Source organism: Poecilia formosa, unplaced genomic scaffold, assembly GCF_000485575.1.
Source record: "Poecilia formosa unplaced genomic scaffold, Poecilia_formosa-5.1.2 Scaffold30, whole genome shotgun sequence".
Taxonomy (NCBI): Eukaryota; Metazoa; Chordata; class Actinopteri; order Cyprinodontiformes; family Poeciliidae; genus Poecilia; species Poecilia formosa.
In genome coordinates this window covers 2,147,981-2,168,970 of record NW_006799969.1, presented here as the reverse complement: position 1 = coordinate 2,168,970, position 20,990 = coordinate 2,147,981, and the positions used below count along the sequence as shown (strand labels likewise).

The window sequence follows — 20,990 nt, the reverse complement described above, 5'->3', positions numbered from 1 at the left end:
CTGTCACTGCTTGTTTATTTAAGTGGAAGATTCCCTCCTGCGACAGGATGATATTTGGATGCTGGACGGCGATGACCCTCAGGAGGTTCTCACCTGCGTGCCTCGCCCCAACCACCTGGAATTCCTTCGCATCACGCCGCCAGAGGATGACCTCATCGGGGACACGCCCTACTACCCCAAGCTGGAGTGCACGGTAAACTTTCTCAAATATGAGCAGTAAAAATCCCATGACTGTTCTTCCACCTCGTGAAACTCATGGGGATTAGTCTCCATTCAGGCATTTGGGGGACTGATTATGAGTTGTTGCAAATGGATTAGAGGGTCAGAAATACTAATCTTGGGACCCAGATCCAATTCCAAAACCTGGAAGGGATTATTTTAGCCAAAACTCATATTTAGGGCAACAAAAACTATCCCTTAACTTTAAGCAGTTTTTTAGAGGCCTTATTTGCTATGTTTTTCTTATTTATTAGTGTAATTCTTGTTGGTTTGGGTATTCATTATATTTCACATGTAATGTAAATTTACTTGTTGGACTTTACAAAGGTTAAATTGGGCCAGAAACCTCCACTCTACTCTGATGTACTAGAAAAACAATCAGGTAATTCCCACTATTTTGGGATTTATATATACGTAACACAGTTGTCTAAAGCCGCTCATAAAAATGTTTCCCCACCTATTTACGGCTCTCCAGATTCCATCACGCTGTCTGACTGACGACTCTCATTCCTACGGCAGATGAAGTAGAATATCTGGGTGTGGATGTGGGCACATTTTTTGTGTTGTTAGAAAGGCTATGCATTGTTTTCCCTGAGACACCTGAACTGCCCTGACTGCGAGCACAATTGCTTGACATACCAGTGCAAAGTGCATGATGTGCATGATTAGTGCACAGTCAAGAGAGTCAGACATCTCACATATTCAGCTGTGGAACAGGCTCTGCGATTTATTTGTACTACAACTGTGCATACAATCCTCATGTATTTCAAAAGAACGATGCTCAAGGGGAGGGAGGAGATTAAAACACCTGTCTGTAGCTTTTAAATGAATAGTATTACTTTTCACTTCTTGAGTCTCATACCAGTTTGTTTATCTTGCAAGAGCTACTGAAAACTATTTGTCCAATTAGAGATGGATCTAAAGATAACTTAGCTAAGCATAAAATGCCTTTATAAATTATTCAATTTATTAAGACTATCTGTGACTTATCCAGGAGGTCACAAAGAAACCTGGAAAAAAACCAGAAAGACTACAGATATAGCAAATACTCTGTGGTCTGACAACACAAAAGTGAAGCTATTTTTTGATGAGAGAATCACATTATAAAATGATGTAAAACTCAAAAAAGTTAATTTTTACATAATACTGCCCCTTTAATCTTGGCGCTGAAGGCGCAGTGCTTTAAAGAACTGGAGTTTCTTAAAGACACAGAGGCCCAATTTCAAAATGTTACATTGCACCGTCAGATTTCTTTAAAGTCATATTTGATATGCAGCATTTTTAAAATAGCTGACGGTAACATATTTACTTGATTGGGCTATAAAATGGCACTATGTGGCTGAAAAACACATGATATTGCCCCTTTAAGTTGATTAAAATGCTGTTCAGGCTCCAAAACCTACCAGTATGTCATGAATAAGACAATCTTGCAAAACAAAAAAGTATTGCTTCACAGTGGTGAGAAGGTTAGGGTCGCCAGCAACCACAAACAGTTGGTGGCAGTCGGGTGGCACCACCGGTTTAGGGGGGCATTTACTTTTTCCACCAAATGCCTAGTAGCTTTTTTCCTCCTAATTAATTACATAATTTGAAAACTTCTTTTTCCCTTTACTCATGCTACTGTATATTTGTGTAAGATTAAAGTTTCTATGTCTAATATATCTAATAATGTGGGGGTTTTTCACTATCTATAAAGCTGTTTTTGCTGGGATATCATTGTTCATTGGTGATATGCAAATTTTTGTCTTGTTTTTAAAAATATAAAAGTCTTCCCAAAGCTTAACTTAAAGCATTTCGTTCCCTTACGTAGCTCACTTAGAAAGTGCTAAGTCAGGCAGTTGCTTTCAGGAAGAGTGAGCTTTGGTTGCTAAAGGCAACCAAAGTTTTTAGCACCTTGTGACATTTAAAACTTTTAGCACCTCGTGGCATCTTCAATTAAACAATCCTGACATAATGAAAGTAGTGATTTAAAATAAGCATAAGCTAAGGAAATTATTTAAAAGCATCACTACATTCACATTTTTCTACTTATTTTGTTAACTTAATTTCAGTTAGCATGCTTACCACAGTTAGTGCTAGCTTATCAGTTTTTTAAAGGTTCTTAAGAGCAATTTCATCACAGCTAAATTGTATTCATCTTCTGAATGTTGTCAGCATGGAGAGCAGGTCCACTCTAAATGTGAAGGTAGGTGAGACAACTTGTTTTTTTTTTTTTTTTTTCCATCTGTGTTCAGCACTTGAGGCTTATAATCACATTTTAGCATCTTAGCATATTAGCTTGAGCTGGCTGTGGCCAGCAGGCTGCTGCCTAATCAGCTCATCTTAAGCCAAGTGTTGTACAAGCTCCCCACTTTACAGTGTAGTGCTACTTTACAGAAATCTACACCTCTCTACCTGACCACAGGCTGATACGTGCTTCTGCGCCTGCTCTGTTTGCTTCAACTAGGAAGTAGAGGTAACAAGACACCTGTTGTGCATGAGTATGCAGAATCCCTCCCAGGAAGGGAGGGGTTTAAAAAGAGGTGTTCCCAGACTGGATAGACCAGTAAAATTCCTTTTTGTTCCCAACATGAGAATTTTTCTCACACAGTGGCACAAAAAAGTTTGACGGTAAACTGAGACAGACTCAAAATAGAAACACCGGGACTCCACACTGGCACACAAGGAAGTACATCTGGCAACTTTATGGAATATATCGCTTCCTAAGAGTGGGGAATGCTTCTGTTTCAAGACAGGTGGACTCTGTTCTCCAACCATACCGGGTATATTACAGCGAGAAAGGTTTCCAGCCGTTGATCAGCTTGACTTCGCTGGATGTGTCATGGGAATCTGCTGCTGGAGGAGAGTTAACTGTACTGCTGACAACGTACAGCAAGGAGTTGTCTTCATGTCATATTACGAAAAGCAGCTATACTGACCTGTAAGGGTGTCATTAAACCTTCTTCCAGGATAAGATTAGAGAAGTGTTAGAGGTTTATCCATACAAAGGCCGTTTGTTTCCTGAAACCATTTGAAGTGAAACTGGAGCAGCTTGAATAAATACAGGTGGAAGGATAAATCTGTTTAAGAGACACTAGGACTACAACTTATAGAAAGTACAAATGGAAAGTAAACTTAGTAGCTTGGATGAAGAAGGGAAGCAGCCTACTAGTTCCATTTTGAATGTTTTCAACAATTTATTTACTCGGGATCATGCTGCTTCTTCGGATTCTCCTATGCCTGTTTTGACATCTTTCAAAGAGCTGCCAGATAGTGGAGCTGAAGCAGCAGAAGATTGTCAAACTAATAGTGAAGGAGCACTTCAAGACACTGAATCATCCATGAAAACTACTTGTGAACAAGTGAAAGGACCCCAAAAAGACTTGATTGATTCTGAACTCGTTCAAGTCACAAGGGTGGAAACACATAGTGACACAGAAAATGAGGACGATGAGAAGCCAAAAAGCGGTACAGGTTTTTCTGAGAAAGCTCCTTTATCTGAAGGCAAAGATGTTATGAAGGGACAGGGGAATGGAGATGAGCAACAAATACCTGCTTTTAGATCACACGGTTTTAGAGAAAGATCAACCATAGAGGCCATTTTATATTCTAGTAAGTTTGGCCGCAGAGGTAGATCTAGCCCAGCAAAGGTATCATCAGTGTCCAAGCAGGAAGATGGAGGTAGTACTAAGAATAGCCATACTGCAGTGTCTGTTACTGGAGAATCTACTGAGGATAGTCCTAAATTGGATTCAGCAGCAGCAACAGTTGATGATGAGTATGACAGCATAGATTGTTCTGAGCCTGTCCCTGTAATTTCTGGCAATAAAATATTAAAAGTATCTGCTCATGAAAAGGATAAGGTCTCTCCAAAAAAATTTACAGAAAACATAAAAGAAGCTGAGGAGCCCCAACCTAATCAGATTCCTGAAAAAGTAATCCAGTCGTCATCCAAACCAGAGGAGCAACAAGAGACTTTTGGCCCGACTCCTTCAGAGCCTAAAATACCATCAGACTCTACAGGTAAAAGCCAGCCATCGGTCAGCTCATCTCCACAGCAGACACCGGATTCAAAGACGCCGCAATCAAGCGCTGCCTCACCAGTCTCATCTGCTGCCACCCCATCCAAGGGTACAGCACTGTCTTCACCACCTTCCTTCCAGATGCCAGCTCTGTTCAGTGGTTTGCGGGTGCTAAAGAAAGGAGCAGTGGGGGATGAAAGGGAGGTGGTGTCAGAGATCAAGCAAAGGGAGAAGGATGCTGATCTGGCCTTGCTCAGCCTCAAGAAGACTGTAAACAAAGCCAAGCTTTTCCCTGAACAGAAGATGTCCTCTGGTGTGAAAAAGCCCACTGAACCCAAATCACTGGCAATGTCTAAAAGCACCACATTGGGACAGCTTTCTCAGCGGCTCAAATTAGACAGTCATGATGACAGCAATAAGTCTAATGATGGAAAGGAGGGGAATTTGGAGGGCAAAAAACATTTGGAAACTGGAGAAGAAGATGAGGTTGCTGAGGAGGCAAACAACAGAACCAGAGTAGAGACTTTAAAGTCGCCACCAGAGAAAAAGAAAACCTCAGACCTGGCTTATGAAACCTTGAAAAACGTCTTTGGTCCTAAAACTGTCAAGAAAGACAAAGCTGAAGATATCGATCTTGGTGCAGTGAAAAGAAAATTAAAAAATGATAAGGAGAATCTGCGGTTGATTTTTGAGAGAACCTCCAAAAGTCCTGGAAAAGACATTACAATTTCTACAGAGACTACCGTACGTCCTCACTGTATTTAACTTTACTTTTTATCAATGCTTTTCTGCCTTGGTATTCAGAACAGCTTTATCAAGGCCTGCTTGTATTTATTTATTTTTTTTCTATGCAGACAGAGGTCTCTCCCACAGACAGCGAGGACCGGACTCCAGGTCGTCTGCAAGCTGTGTGGCCTCCGCCCAAACCTAAAGATGAGGAGGAGAAGGTTGGGCTGAAGTACACAGAAGCAGGTGAGACCTTAAGGCTTGTAGAGTTAGGCAACACTGCTTTTGTTTGCTTTTCAGATTAAGAATGCTGACAGTGGACCATGACATTTAAGCTAACATGGACACACCTCATGCTGTTTTAAGGATAACATCCAGTAGAGCTACAATTAAAGCATCTGAAGCTGTCTCATGCTTGGGTAATTGGAACCGGTTGGGTCCTAAAAGCAAAACACTTTAAGTGAAAATTTAGCCATCATTCTCTAATCCTTGAGCACTTTAAATGTCTTTGGCAAGTCATAGAAGGCTTGTAAAGAATCATTTGGAGGCTCAAAACATCATTACAAATCCATTAAAGATCACACTGAGGTTGTTTTTGCTTTAACAGTGCCATTTATGTGGTTGCTGCTACGGGATACAACAATGGAGCCTATTTGAGTGGTAGTGGAATCAGTTTCTTTGGCCAAATAGGCTAAAAGCACACATGGCAGATTCAATTACGCAGTGAAAAATTTGCTTTTAGACTATGAGCATTGGTTGACTGGAAACAGACCACAGTTTGCTGCTCGGTGTTCTCTGTGGTGCTGATATTTCAGAAGAATAGAACTAATGTGATGTAGTGTAGTTTCAGAAACAATAAATTGTCAATTATTTGCCTCCTAACTGCAACTTTTATACACCCCGTTACTGTGCAGATAAACACTAATATATAAGTATGATCATTGACCCGTTGTCATAAGCTGCTTCATAGAAGATATATACGTGAAGAGGATGAACTTCTTTGTAAGGTGTTACAAATCGGGATTTTTAGATTGCATGTATATATTTGATACATAATACATTTCTTTCCTTTCTATCCATTCCAACACAAGAGGAACATGTTCACAAATAGGTATTCTGCAGCACTATTTGAATCTAAACTTCCCACGGTCTAATTATGACTTCGGTGAATGTCGGAAAGTCCTTCTTTTAATTTATCCAGCTGATAAATCAGAAAATCTGAGTTCTCGGCTTTCTGAGACACCATAAATGTTTTGCTTCATGTATTCATGAGGCAAACATGAATACATGAATACAACCAACCAGCTGTAAAGTGTCCTTTTCAGCTGGTTGGTTGAATTGTTTAACTCTGTATGCTGACAGTGATCTACCTATCTGTTGTCTGTTTTGCCTTAATTGGATGTCACCCCTGTGGTGTGGTGGCTTAATACATTACCATACAATTTGTAAACACATCTATAACCATTTTTTTTATCTGTAATGAAACCAAAAGGAAACATTATTGTTAGTTGTCATGATTAAAAACATCAGGCAGACATTCTCCTTTTGCATAGACGTGGCCACCAGAGTGTGCTTGTGTGTTTTATTTGATTTTTGATTTTTTGTTTTTGTTTGTCCTTGTCTGATTTTAGAGCACCAGGCTGCTCTCTTGCAGCTGAAAAGAGAATGCAAGGAGGATCTGGAGAGGATGCATGTAAGTTGACATAGTTACTGATGTGCACTAAAAAAATGTATCAAAAACCACAGAAGATTTTGAGTGCAGATACAGCATCAGTTTTAAAATTCAGACAGCAAAATGCATAATTTATAAAGATACATTACGCACAGTTGTGTCAGGTATTTCTGTTTATTTTGATGAGTATGGATTACAACAGAAATGTCTATGTACTGCATAGTATGTGCAGTGAATACTTAGTTGTGTTTTATTACATCACTTACCGCATCTGTGTTGCGGTGTTAAGGTGTTGGGAAGACCAAGTCGCTTTGATAGCACTCTTCTGCTCATCTGCTGTTGGGTCTAGTGTTAGTCCTTTCATTGTATTCAGGTCAGGTGAGTTTGCTCAAAAATCAAGTACAGTAATGGACATTTAACCTAGTACTGTTAGACTTGGCAGTGTGAGAAGATGCAAAGTCCACAAAGGTTGTCAGCAGAAGGAAGCAGGAAGTGCTGCAGGATTTTCTGATAGATGGCTGCATTGACTGTGCTGTGGTGGCACAGTGGTAAAGCACAACCTATGTATGGAGGCCTTAGTCCTCAAGGCAGCTGTCACAAGTTCGAGTACCGGCCTGATGACCTTTGCCGCATGACTCCCCCCTCTCTCATTATTCACTTTCCTGCCTGACTGCTCTTAAATAAAGGCCAATAAAACCTTTAAAAAAAGAAAACACACATTAGGTAATCACTGGCAGATGACATGGCACTCCAAATCCACTGACTGCAGAAACTTCTCACTGGCCCGAAAACAACTTTTACCTCCGCTCTGGCCTGCTTTCATCTAAAAAGAAGACACTGAGGAACAATTCATAATGGTTCATATTGGTTTTAAGTAATTTTCATTTATATAAGACTAATATAGAAATATTATATTTATAATATTGTTTTTTTATTAGCTGTAAGATTAAGTTGCATATACAACACATAACTAAACAGAATAGTTTGTATTATGAACAGAAGAGTTACCATAGTTTGCTGCAGACGTTTTTGCAGCTTATCACTTTGACCACAAGATGGCGCTAAGGGAGCATAACATGTTAATACATTCTACAGTCCATAAAAAATATGCTTCGGTTCGCTTGGAAGTTAAGTTTTCTCCAAGTGTCTTCAAACACTTTTTAATGAGTGACCAAATAATCAATAATTGACCCATGAATATATTTTAAACTTAAGACTAAATTCAGATGCATGTCTGTTTTGGAGAAACTTTATTGCTGGCAGTCTTGATCCAGGCACTCCTTGCAAAAAGCGATAGTAGATTCCAATGGGATTATCCTGCTAAAATAATGAGTCAAATGAAGTAAAATTATTGTTGCCTTTATTTTTTTTTATTTGTGTTTTTGTTTTTATATATTGATTGAAAATAAAGTTACAGTTAAAACAAACAAAAAAAAAAAGGTAAAACCTTTATTAAAACCTGGGCTATTTTATGTATAAAAATGTGTCATTTATCACCATGGAGTCATTGATCTTTTATGGAGTTCCTTTTTCTTTCTGGTTACACAGTTTTCTCTAAATCCCCTTAAAAGTGTTAGAAATAATTAGACAAGTGTTTAGGACTGTAAAATGGAAACACCTGAACACTCTGTTCCCATTTTGCCAACTTAAATGAGGTTCTGCCATCTTTCTTAATTAGTTTCATTAAAAAATTGCTTTCAGGGACACTGCCCCAAAAAGTCAGACCTTACCTTTGGTTTATTCGTCACTTTGCTGGAAGGCTTTATTTTATTGGCAAGTTGTTTTTTTTTTTTTTTAAGAGTTAAAGCTTTTGTGGAAAGGTGTGTTCTGCTGTGAACTCACAACAGAGGGTGTGAACACACTTAATTCTAAGGTGACAAGAGTTAATAAAGGACATGTTGAAATTTATTACCAAACCTTTTTTTCTTTGAAATCACTGCTGTGGCGTAGCTGGTATGCCTTTCATTGTTTGAAATGCAAAATGAAAAACTGGAGTTGCTGGATTTCTCTTGACTCAAAAGTTATTGTAAGAACAGAAAAACATTTAGCTGGGGAAAGTTTATAATTACATCATTGTTATTGTTCAGTCAAAGATTAATCTTTTCAAGGGCTCTTTTTGGAGTAATTATACACTGTAGTCTGAGTTCTGTCCAATAAAAACACTGTCTGCTCCTTGATACAGTTTTATTACATGATGACTGCAGTTTGGACCACTCTGTAATTCTTTTATGCCTGGCTTTCTGCTTTTACAGGCCGACTTTGAGCTTAAAATCTTCCAACTTCGAGGTGAGCATGCTGTCTCAATATCACAGCTGGAGGGAGCCCTTGCTAAGCTGCGGAAGGAAAAGGTGCACAGTGCAGGCCAGGATTATAGTCCTGTCTGCGATGTGGCTGTATCCACCTCAGAAGATTTGACTCCTAAGACAAGTCGCACTGTGGGGATCCAGACTGACAGGGAGACCTTCATTAAGAGCCCAGAGGGGGATGGAGGAGGGTCCGCTCAAAGCCCCAACCAGCAACTGCGTCAAAAACTCAACTTGGACTCAATCGGACTAAATGTGAAAGCCGAAGCAGGACCTGAACCTTCTGGACCTCCACCTCCTCCTCCCCCTCCAGCGCTGCCACAGAACCTTTCAGGACCACCACCTCCCCCTCCTCCACCGCCTCTTCCAAGCTTGCCAATACCACCACCACCTCCTCTCCCCTTGCCAGGCCAGACTGGAGGGCCACCTCCACCGCCTCCACCACCTCCTCCTCCAGGGGGTGGTCCACCGCCCCCTCCTCCTCTGCCTCCCCCTCCTGGCTTACCTGGAGGTGGTCCACCTCCACCTCCTCCAGGCTGCGGACCTCCACCTCCTCCAGGCTGCGGACCTCCACCTCCTCCCTCAATGGGGGGGTTTGGCCTGAAAGTTGAGGCTGCCCCGAGGAAACCTGCCATTGAGCCTGCCTGTCCCATGAAGCCTCTGTATTGGACCAGGATTCAAATACAGGAAAACATGTATGTAAATTTACTAACTTCTTTTTTTTTTTTTTTACAAATGTATTCAAAAGCAAAACAAAAGACGTACAGTGCCCTGTATAAGCACTCCTTTCAGCCTTGAACTTTTCCCACATTTGGTCAAATTACAACCTTGCAGATATTTGTCCTGTGCAGGACTTTTTAGGGTAGTTCAGATATTCTGGTCAGTTTTAATGGCTTACATAAAAAGGGCCTAAGCATTAGGAGATATAGTTGTTCCTCCACGCTCCTGCATTTACGGGTTCTGTTGAGATACTCAGTAACAGTTAATTGGGTCATTCAGACCATTTGCAGTCACTGTGATTGTTGCCCGAGAGTTCCAGTCTTCAAGGTTTATGGCCTTGTATTTCCACGGTTGGATTAGTGGGGGAAAGCTGAACTGTGGTTCCCTCTCAGGTCCTCAGCTGTGTCAGAGGGCCGCTTGTTGCCCAACAACAGCTTCATGTGGGCTATAAATCAAACTGTAAAAAGACAAGTTAAGGAGCATTAAATGGGTCAGGTGTTTAACTGCAGCTGGATTAGGTCAGTTAATGGTGTGAGGGTCTTCGGTATAAGGAAGAAGCAATGTCTAAACAGTTGGCAGGACAGAGATTTCTTGTAAGAAACATAAGCAAAGCTTTGTTTCCGTTTTAAATTGACACGTTTTGTACAATTCAGCTGAGAAAGAAGAAAATTTACCCATGAGGGGAAGAAAAAAACTGCAGCAATCTGCTTTTGTAAGGGTGCTCACCCTAATTGGTAGAAGCACCCTTTGATTCGCTTTAAGCATTGGTTCTTCTTGAGTTTACACCTCCCATTAAATACAGTACGGCTAATGCATCAGAAATAGTCAGATTTTAGTATTTAAATCATCTTTGCTCACTTGGATGTCTTTGGCATAAAACCATGTCTAACTTTGGAGCTCATTGATAGAGATGGATCCTTAAAAATACATTTGGAAAGGTGCTCAGCTATTGTAAGGAAGACTGTATTGCTGTAAGAATAAGGCCTGTATGTCAAAAAAAAAATGTCTGAAGATTTTTTTTGACATACTATTGAACTTTATTGTTTTTTTTTTTTTACCTGTACCTTTTTTATCTTGATTTTTTATTTTTGATCTAATTTCTTGCAATCAGTAACAAGCTTCACAGTTGAAGTAAAATAACTTAAATTTTAAAAATGCAAGGAATATTGCATACTATAATGTATTATTATACATACGATGGCACAGTTTAGACATTCATCAATGATTACAGAAAGGACACTTTTCCAAAATGGTTTAAAACACAAGGGAGAAGCTATTCAAGGTGGCCGACAGAAACTCTGCAGGAGCTGTAGGACTTTCCAAGAAGGACTGGTGGTGTTCTTCGTCTCCTAAATTCTCCATTTGTTTGGACTAAGGAATTCCAAGACAGAAGTGTTTCTTCCAAAGAAAACTTCCAGGCCTGTGTAAAACTTCCAATAACCTCATGGAAGAATGCGTTATATTTTGAAGGACGCAAACTTGAACTTACTTGATAGAAACGCCATTGTGCAACAAAAAAACAAAAAAAAACCCAAACAGATCACCATGCCAACTGTGAAACACAGCAGAGGTGTCATAACGCTCTAGGAATGATTTTCTGTTGACGGAACCAGGAAGTCATTTTAACTTATGTGGACAAAATGATCGGCTTTGGCTCACAAGCTTTAGAAAGATAAAGCTGAAGAGGGATTTAGCTTTTCAGCATCACAGTGAGGCCAAACATAAATCAATATCAACAAAGCAATGACTTTAGCAGAATAAAATGAAAGTTTTGGACGTTAGTCCAGACCTTTTGGTTTCACCTATAGGATGTGGACAATAGATGCCCTCACCGCCTGAATTTGCAGAATAATTTGAGCAAATATGACCAAGTAATGCAGGACACTTTTTCTTACTAAAGAATGTTGAATGCTGAAAATTAAATCTTACAGTGTTTCACCGGTATATCAGTTTAAGATTCTGCACACTTTGTCACCACTTGTTTCACTAGCTGTTTAGTTTTTTTATTTTTTTTATTTTGTTTATCTTTCCCCTAATAAACTTGTAGTTACATTATCTAGGACATTGATCACAAAATGCAAACTGATTTCTAAAAAATTTTGAATTTTAACATGATGTGTCTACTCCTAAGAGCCACTGTGTTAAATGTATTTACAAATTATAATGCATGAAAGTCTTGCTTGGGACTTGGATGCAGTTTTCTTTATTAGTCTACTCTACGTCAGAGTTAACATTTCCTTTGTTTATGCAAGTTCAGAATGGAGAACAAAACCAACACAGTAACATCATGTTCTGAACAGAAACCCTGTCGTAAGATTTTTCTTTTTACTCCAAGAAACCAACAGATACTTATTTTTTTTGTTGTTTTTTCTGCAGTTTAAACTCTAATAACCCTTGTGTCAATGCCTTGTTTCCAGATTTACTTTCACTCTCTAAATATGACTTGACAGATGAGACATAATGACCTTTAAGAAGAACAGCAATATGTGAGAAGATAGAAAATTATGAGCATCAACATTCCAAGCTCTTTGTTTAGAATAGGCTCATTTAATTTCAAAGCTGTTGATTGGGCTGTTGATGTCAGACTTTGTGGAGAAAAGCAAAGCCAGATGCGAGCAAAGATGTGTTTGCAAGAACAACACACTGAACATCTTCTTGACTTTAACCACCTTTTGTTTCTGTCTGTTTGTTTCTTTCCTTCCCTTGTAACTCAGCAACTTCCAAAAGCAGAAAGTTTTTCTCACAATTTTTATTTTTATTTTTTTGTCCTTGTGGGAAATGATCCCATAATACAGAAACAAGTGTGCCTGAAACGTTTGTTATTTTTATCACCTAGCTCATAAACATCTCTTTTGAAAGTGGAGATCGCAGGAACTCCTGCCAAGTTTTTGTCGGCCTGCGAAATGGAAAATGGAAAACAGGTCAAATAAACATTAAATGAGTTTCCACAATTTTGTTAAACTCAAGTAACCTTTTTGCCTGCCTGCCTGCCTGCCTGCCGTCACAGCTGCTGTGTTTAAATGTTTTGCACCTTGTAACTTGACTTTTGATGTCTTATTTGTTTTTAAAAAATAGCAACAACACACTCTGGGGTTCTCTAAAAGAGCCTGACATTGTCAACACTAACGAGTTTGAGGATCTTTTCTCCAAGACCACAGTCAAGCAGAAGAAGAAGCCCTTGTCAGACACCTATGAAAAGAAAACCAAAGCCAAGAAGGTACGTTCTGTTCCACAACTCATGTGCTCTGTTTTCAACTGTTGTTATTAAGCCCTCTAATGTTTAGTGCCTTTCAAAAGTATTCTGTCATATTTTTTCTCATTTCAGCCTTTAGCCTCCTTTTGACATCTCGAAACTGACTTTTATGCTTACGATCATAGCGAGTGAATTATTGCCACAGATTTTCAGTTAGATGTAGGCTGACTTTGACTGGGCCATTCTGACAATGCAGTTAATATTCTTGAAAAATAACCTCAGTTTGTTTAGATGATAGGCCATGTTTTGCAGTTTGACTCTATAATACATTACGTGACCTCTGAAGGTGACATTGAGTGTTTTAGATATTTTAGAATAAAATAGGGTGATCACAATTGTATGATAAGCTTTTCAGATTTTTAATTGTAAAAACATTTGAAAACCATGAAGCTGCTTCCTTTTTCCTATTCCTATTTTTCCTATTCTTTGTATTGATTGTTCACATAAAATCACATAAAATATTGCGTTATATGACTGTGGAAAGAAAGAATGTGGAAAAGTTTAAGAATGTTTTTTTGCAAAGTGGCATTTCATTTAGTTTGGAGGCAGTTTTTGCCTGAACACCACCTCCTGTCTTGCTTTGGGCCAGCTGATCATGATGCACAGGACAGTAGTAGAGACAGGTTTTCTCATTCTAATTCCACTTGTGTAACCTTTAAGCGAAAGCATAGTAAGTCAAGAAAAACCAAGAGAGATGTATGTTAGCTGGATCGATCCTTGATCTTGGTGTCTTGTCCAATGATGCAACTCTGCACTACTGGTAGAGCCAGCTCTGTGTCAGCATCCTTTCTGCCATATGGTCCTCTCTGTTGGCGTCCAAGCAGTTAAAAATCAGTTGCTGACCCAGACTGGCCCTCTAAATCCATACACGTCCCCTATTCTGATCAATTTGTGAAGGCTCCACTTTGCTCCAGCCAGTGTGTGTGTTTGTGTGTGTGTGTGTCTCTCCATCCAGTCTGGTCACTCAAACTGTCCAACATTTGATCCAACTCAGACAACTGTCTCCTCTCCTGTCTTGCGTCAGCTTGGTGGAGTTATAGCCACTTTTATGGAAACTGTTGACACCAATTTATATCGTTCAAAAATAAAGCCCGGCTTTGTTTATTGTTGAGAAGAACTTTTGCGGCACACTGTGCCAGGTTATCCGTGTTTAAACATTTTATTTCGTAAACCTGTTTTACATTTTAGATTTTAAAAGTAATCTCTGTGTCTGTGATTGTCGTCCAAGTCTAGGATTAAAGATGAAAACAGAATCCATGAAGGCATAGTTGGAAGTTCAGCTTACTGGAAAGCTCGTCATAGTAATAGAGACTTGTTTACTTGATCTTTGATACCCTGCAAGTTTATACTGATGATGATGACAGCTTCCAAAAAGTTCAGCTTGGGAACATTGAGGGATCGAGGGGGAGTCGACGACAGTGAGGCCAAAATCTAGCTGCTTCTGAGCTGAGAGTGACTGTAACGGAGGTAAACACTACAGGTAATGAGTTTATGGTTTATGGAAAGACGCAAGAAAACTAGACTTTTCAGGATGGCAGATTCTTTTGGTTACACATATTTCTTGTACTGGGAATATTATTATTTGCAAATGTATTTATTATTTTGACATCTTCCTGTGCAAATGACCTCATCCTTATTTAATACCCCTAGAGATCAATCAAATCTATGAAATTGCTTTAATATTCAATAGATAATTTTTTCTACAGAGCTGTTTCACAACAGCTAGGATGTTGTGAAATAAACCAGAGCACAATGAAAAAGGAAAAAAAAGGCTCTTTTCAGGGTTTTATGACAGATATCTGATCTCCAGTTTTTCAATCTCACGTTTCAATGGATGTTTTAATTTCTTTAATTTATTTTATTTTAATTTATCTTGACATCTCTTTAAAGGCGTTTCCTTAAGAAGACATAAGAGCTGTTACTTACTTTTCTCCCAAGACTTTCTGCTTTGACCAAGTACTGAAAATATAATTTAGCAGCAAAAGCAACTTCACACTGTGTCAGTTTGTGTAAAGCAAGTTAAAAATCCAACCTTTGTATTCAGGAGGGGGAAAACATGTTTACTAAATCATCAATAAGTTTTATACCTGACAATGCTGGCAATACCTGCTATATTTTAATACTTAACTTTTTAAGTTAATCTGTGTCTGAAAATGTCTCAGTAACTCGTAAAATCAAATTTTTCTTAAAGAAAAGTGGTATTAAAGACGGGCCCATTTCCTTTAGCCATTCTTTGAAATGGAAAAGACAAGAAACTTCCTATATAAGTCAGAAAGTCCTGATGTGTGAGATTATACTAAAGCAATAAAAAATGAATTTGTTGAAACTTCACCAGACTTCACCAGAAATGCTAATAATAGTTGGGAGTGCACTATATATTTTTGTAAAGGTTTCATTTAGAAACTAGTTGATCACAAACTCGTATCAAATCACCTCCGAAAATTGTAACAGTTAAAATTTGTTATTTAAGTTATTGAAATGGTAAATAACTTAAATAACATTTTACCATTTACAATTTAATTCATCAAAGTTTGCTGATTCAACAACAAACACTTTAAGAGGTAATATTGCTGCTATAACCTTTTTATTCCATTGTGCCAATAAAACCTAAAAAAAATAAAATAAATTCCAAATTGTAGCAGTCCTTTTCTTGTACTGTGTCTCAAATGGTTAGTCCATCTTTCAGCAGCAGTACTGTGGACCGTAGAGTTTTCACTCTGCAGAATCTGACCAGACAGTGAACCACATCCCTCTGAATGACTACCAATACCAGTCAACTCGCACACAGACTACCTGCCTCTTGTCTGCGTCTGCACACACTTAACTGTCTAATGCTGCCAGTAATGCTGTGTTTGTGAGTCCAAAAGGAGCTTCGGATCACCGTTATGCCAGTTTTCCTGCATTGTGTTTTGAATATGCATGAACCCGCAAATGTTTTAGTGCAGGTATTTGGGTTCGTGTGCGTGATGACAGCACTTCCTCACAAACTATTATGCAGTTGATCAGAAAGTGTTGCCAGATCATGCAAACGCCGCAGCCCCGGGGCTCTGAAACAGCGAGAGGCGATGAGTGGTTGGGGATCGGAATGTGTGTGTGCATTATGCATATGAGCCACTTCCCCAATTCCCAACAACTGCACATGCCAAAAAGTTGAAAACAGGGGGATACGGCCGATGCTTACGTGTGTGTGAGTTAATGTTTATCATATGTGCCATTTAAGAAAAGAAGAAAAAAGTCAAAGCTGTTGTTTACTCTGGAGCCATTCGCCCTCTGTTAATTAGCATATCAAAGCCAGGGGGGGTGACATGGAGGAGACCTCTCTCGCCAGAACAGGCTGGACCGAGCTGGACTGGACCTGGGATGTAATTGCACGCACATGGCTTCCTCAGTGGAAGAAAAATAAAAACCGGGCACCTATTTGAAAGATGGGCCGCAAAAAGGCATGTCTGTGCATTCTTTAAGGATGAGGAATTCGGGAGAGATGGATAAAGATGAAAAAAAATCTATCCTAGCTGAACTTGACTTTGGGTTTTTTTCCGCGTGTCAGTAAACACACTGTCCTATACACACATTAATCAAAGCTGTATCAGGTTTATATGTGGTTGAGCTCCTTAAACAAACAGCTGCTTTACCCCGTTTCATAATTTATGAGCAATCATTTTACGTTTATTAAAAACATATTTGAAGTGCGAGCTATGACGTGAGAGAGTGGGCGTAAGATTATCACTGCTGTCAGAGGGAGGAGGGTTCTGATGGGAAATGTTGATCTAGTTGTTAATATAACTTGTGCTTCTAATCAAATATTCGGGTAGTTAGTCAGTCTGGTTGCTTAACCAGTGTAAACTATCTGATTTCCTCTGAATTTTATCAAAAACAGCCTCAACATAAAGCACCTGCTTTGCCTCAAACTCCACAGTGTCTCCATTTATTACCTTATTTTTTTTTTTTTTTTTAGGCTGCTCACTTTTTCATTCTGTAAAATTCAGGGTGAAGGGCATCTTTCAGTCCTATTTTTGTCCACAGGAGGGAGCCATTAGCTCTTGCTGTCTACCTGTCTCAACATCAGCATCGTCTGGCTCTCTCTTCCTCAATAAGTAAACATCCAGCATCAGTTGTCTTTAGTCATTGAAGTTCTTATCTGGTTTTAGTGGTCGCCTGTCCAAAGTGGTTAATTAGAGGCCCTGCGAAGGCCTGGTAGTCAGTCGTTCCAGCTTGAACAGTGTGGGAGATCCCTGGCGATCCAGGTAACAGAGCTGGAAGCAGCATGGCACCCACTAACGCCCTGTAATGCAATACCCACTTCTAAGGCTTCTGTTCTGCAGCTCCTACAGGACGGCCCAGTAGCCGACAACGCCATAATACCTAATGAAGAAGCCTGAAACATTAACTTTTAGAGCAGGGCTTTACCTTGCCAAAACTTTCTCTGCCTTTACGGCTAATTCAGTCATTAGTAATTGTGACCATCTGTAGGCACAAATAAAAATCCTGTGAATTTATAGTTTGTTATAAAAGCCCTGCTTCTCTTCGCCTTCTCTTCTAAACTGTCCTTTTATGGTGCCACTTTTCCCTTTGTACTTTCACTGCCACTTGATATTTTTTGATCAATCCTTACATGTGTTCCTAGGCAAACTTGAGACTGAGATTTTTTTTCTCTCTCTTTTGAACAAACGTGAGTTTTCTGTGATAGAATTAGTTCTGTTTTTTTGTATCATTATGATGTGCTAATCGAGCCCCGTTTGCCAAGTTCTGTTGTTGGGGTCTGTTACAGATGAGTTTCTGGCTGCTTAGTAGAGACACAGCGATCAGAAATGTTTCGCTGAGTTTCAGTTTCTGTAAAGCTTTGGCCAGCCAGTGCTGATTGAAGTAAACTGTTTCTCTTTTAAGAGCAACAATGCAAGATTTTATTAGAGTAGCTTTCAAATTAGCTTTCCTGGAATGTGTGGTCAACAATTAAAAATTATATTAGTGCAATTAACATAGTTGGCCGATATCTTGGTACATTCTTACTGGGTTTCGGTCACACCATTCTGAACACCGTCATACCTTTTTAAAGACACGTCAACACATATTCAACATTCATAATTTTCTTTAGATGAACTTTAGCTTTTGTCTCAGTTTCTTCTTTGTGAATGTGCAGCAGAGCTAAACATCAGTGTGAATGTGAAGAAGTTAATTAAGCAACTTGTTTGGAACTGCAAGTTTGCTTTCCTAACATATGCGTCACACCAAAGTTAAGAGCGCAACAGTGTTAACAACATTCTGTTTGTCTAGATCATTAAGCTGCTGGATGGGAAGCGTTCTCAAGCAGTTGGCATCCTCATATCGAGCCTCCATCTGGAAATGAAGGACATTCAGCAAGGTGAGCGATACTGTCTCCATGTGTTCGACATTTTTTGCTTCTCAATTCCAGTACAGCCCTGATTTCATTCAAGGAAGAACCTCTTTGATTTAGACTCGGCCGTTACAAGCCAAATTTAGTTTCCTATTAAACGATAAACTGAGGATGACTCCTGATGAAATGTAGACAGAGTTATTTTTGGAGATGAGATACTGGGAACCCTCCAGTGGAGGATAAATTCCTCTCTCTTGACAGCAGCTAATTTTTAACTTGAGACACTTCTTTCAGATTAATTTGTGACTTAAGTGGAGCTTGGATGATTTTTCCAGTTACCGCAGTGGGAAAAGAAGAAGAAGAAAAAAAAAAAGCTGTGATTTGTCTAAATGAAAGATGGCACTGGTTCAAATCAAATTGCCCTCAACTTCATTTTAAAAAACTGCACAGATTGATTGTTAGGCTCGGTTGATCTGTGAAAAATGTAGGATATGTGTGTGTGGGTGTAAACACATATTGTGTGTGTTGGGGACATTGTAGATGGGCCAGGAATCAGTCGTGTCCTGGGACTGTGGCGGAGAGTTCCTGCCGCCTGCTAGTCTGAGCATGCGGCCAGCAGATCTGTTTATTGTAGCCAGTGACGGTTTCCACAAGCCTAATGGGACTGACACCCCACTAATGATCTAAGCATGTACAAAACCACCTTCTACAGTTTGCAGACACTGTGCTACCACATAAAACTGCCTCAGACACAAGGCAAACAGCACATACACTACTGCAACCATCTTGTTTAGATTTTTGTTTCCTTTCCCCCCTCAGTCACTTTTCCCTTCTGCAGTGTCGCTGGGTAGAAAATGTTCATTCCCACCCAGCATGAGGCGGCTTCCTTGTGCCTTAATGGGAGGTGAATGTGAAATGGACAATTTGAATTTGATAATTAAGGATAGTGCCTTGAAAGGCACTTCTAAAGGCAGTCTGCCTCCTCTTTGTTGCCAAATTAAAAGGACATGCTACATATAATGCAATTACAACTACAAGGGAGTAAGAGGGAAAGGCAACACAGTGGTTAAGAGAAAGGAGGGGGGTCTTAGGCACTAGTTGAAATGACTTGGAGGTATGGGGGGGCACCTCAAGGGCCACCATGGTTCAAGGGCAAGGGGAGGCTCTCCCCCTCACCGCACCTCGCCGCACGCACACAAAAACATACGCACGCAGGAGTGAAAAGTGGAAGGAGAGGGTGTGAGGCCGTTGGCAGGCCGGCTTTGATCTGTCGCTGTGGAGAGATATCCGGCTCCCCTCGGATCAGAGTGCTCCTGTGCACACTGGGGCAGGCCCCCCTTTGGTGTGTGATTGACGGCTGCATGGCTGAGGGACTGAATAATCCACTCTAATAAGATGTAGGAAATGGACCTCCAGCGTTTTCTCTGATCCAGTGTGTGGGACCACATTGACAGCTTCTCTGCTGCAGACCAGCTGCAAACCAGAGTGTGAAGTGTTAGCTTGTTAGCTTAAGTTTAGTGTGTGACTGCTGAGATGAGGACAGTGCGGCTGGAATGGCTAATTGCCAATTTTTCCATATTATGTGAAAAAAAAAAAAACTGGAGTTCTTCAGAAAAGAACATTTTTGTTTGGATGGTGGAAACTTAATTGTTAGTAATTAAGTCTCAGTTTATTGGAGGCTGATGACTTTAAGCACACATTGCCAAATAATCTAAAAAGTGTGACTTGCATTTGTAATCATCCCCTGAGTCAGCACTTGCACAGTAATTATAGGTGCAAGTCATTTGGGGTTTGTCTCTATCGGCTTTCCAGAGACTGAAATGTGAGGTTGCATCGGGAGTTTCTGTGAACATCAAAAGGCAATTTGATGTAGGTCTGGCCTTTGACTAGGCCAATGTAGCACATTCTTTGATCTAAACCATTTTATTATAGCTCTGACTGTATGTTCTGATGTAGGGAGGGGACTTCTGCCACAGGTTCAAATTCTATAAAGTATTTAGCGTGTTTAATTTCCAGGATAGCCTTGTGTTTGACTCCATCCGTCTTGCCATCAAATCTGACCAGTTTCTCTGTGGTTGTTAAAGACAAGCATCCAACAGCATGATGCAGCCCAAATGACCTTTTATTAAAAGGATGGCATGACGTGCACCATTGAGTTTTCACCACAAATAGCATTTTGGATGTTAAATTTTGGCTCATTCTAATTAGACCACCATCTTCCAACACGTCTTTAAATTCACTACTTAACCCAATAAAAGGAGTTGAAAGAGATGAATACAAATTAGTAAAACTTTTTTTTTCTTTTTAATAAAGATTATTATACAATTTTTCCCTGCACTTAACAATTGTTCACTACTTTGGTTTGATCTGTCGCATAAAAATTCCAGTAAAACAGATTGTGGTGCTAACATGACTAACTGGAAAAATGCATGCTATTACAAGTCACTATAAAATCCACATTATTATTATTTTTAATTAATTTCAATTAAAGCCCCTCAATGACTATTACCGTCAGTCATTGACTATCAGTGGAGTATTTGTTCATATTATGTTGATCTTCTCTATCACAAGCTGGGGACAACATCCAGAGTCGGTGTAACATAACTTTCCCTTATTCTGTTGTTCCACGTTTGACTTTTAGGACCAGAATAAAAGTAAAAGCATGCAGACAAAGTTGGACACACTCAGTTGGATGCTTGTTTCTTAGCTGACCTTTTTCTGCCCCCCATTTATAATCATTAGTTAGCTTCTAGCTGTGCTGGCT

General features: G+C 39.6%; 1 protein-coding gene across 5 annotated transcripts in view; it reads left to right on the top strand.

The window, feature by feature from the left end:
- LOC103136124 (formin-1) overlaps positions 1–20,990 on the top strand; it is a 55,965-nt gene that overhangs the window by 9,971 nt on the left and 25,004 nt on the right. For 3 of the 5 annotated variants that reach the window (XM_007549233.2, XM_016670129.1, XM_016670131.1), the window contains exons 3-8: positions 24–193; positions 5,075–5,192; positions 6,578–6,639; positions 8,871–9,616; positions 12,717–12,858; positions 18,166–18,253. In XM_007549233.2, the coding sequence (XP_007549295.1) occupies positions 24–193; positions 5,075–5,192; positions 6,578–6,639; positions 8,871–9,616; positions 12,717–12,858; positions 18,166–18,253 (1,326 nt within the window). Of the gene's footprint in view, positions 1–23; positions 194–2,780; positions 4,965–5,074; positions 5,193–6,577; positions 6,640–8,870; positions 9,617–12,716; positions 12,859–18,165; positions 18,254–20,990 lie in introns of those variants that run through there. The other 2 variants (XM_016670130.1, XM_007549234.2) reach the window with 2 other exon arrangements.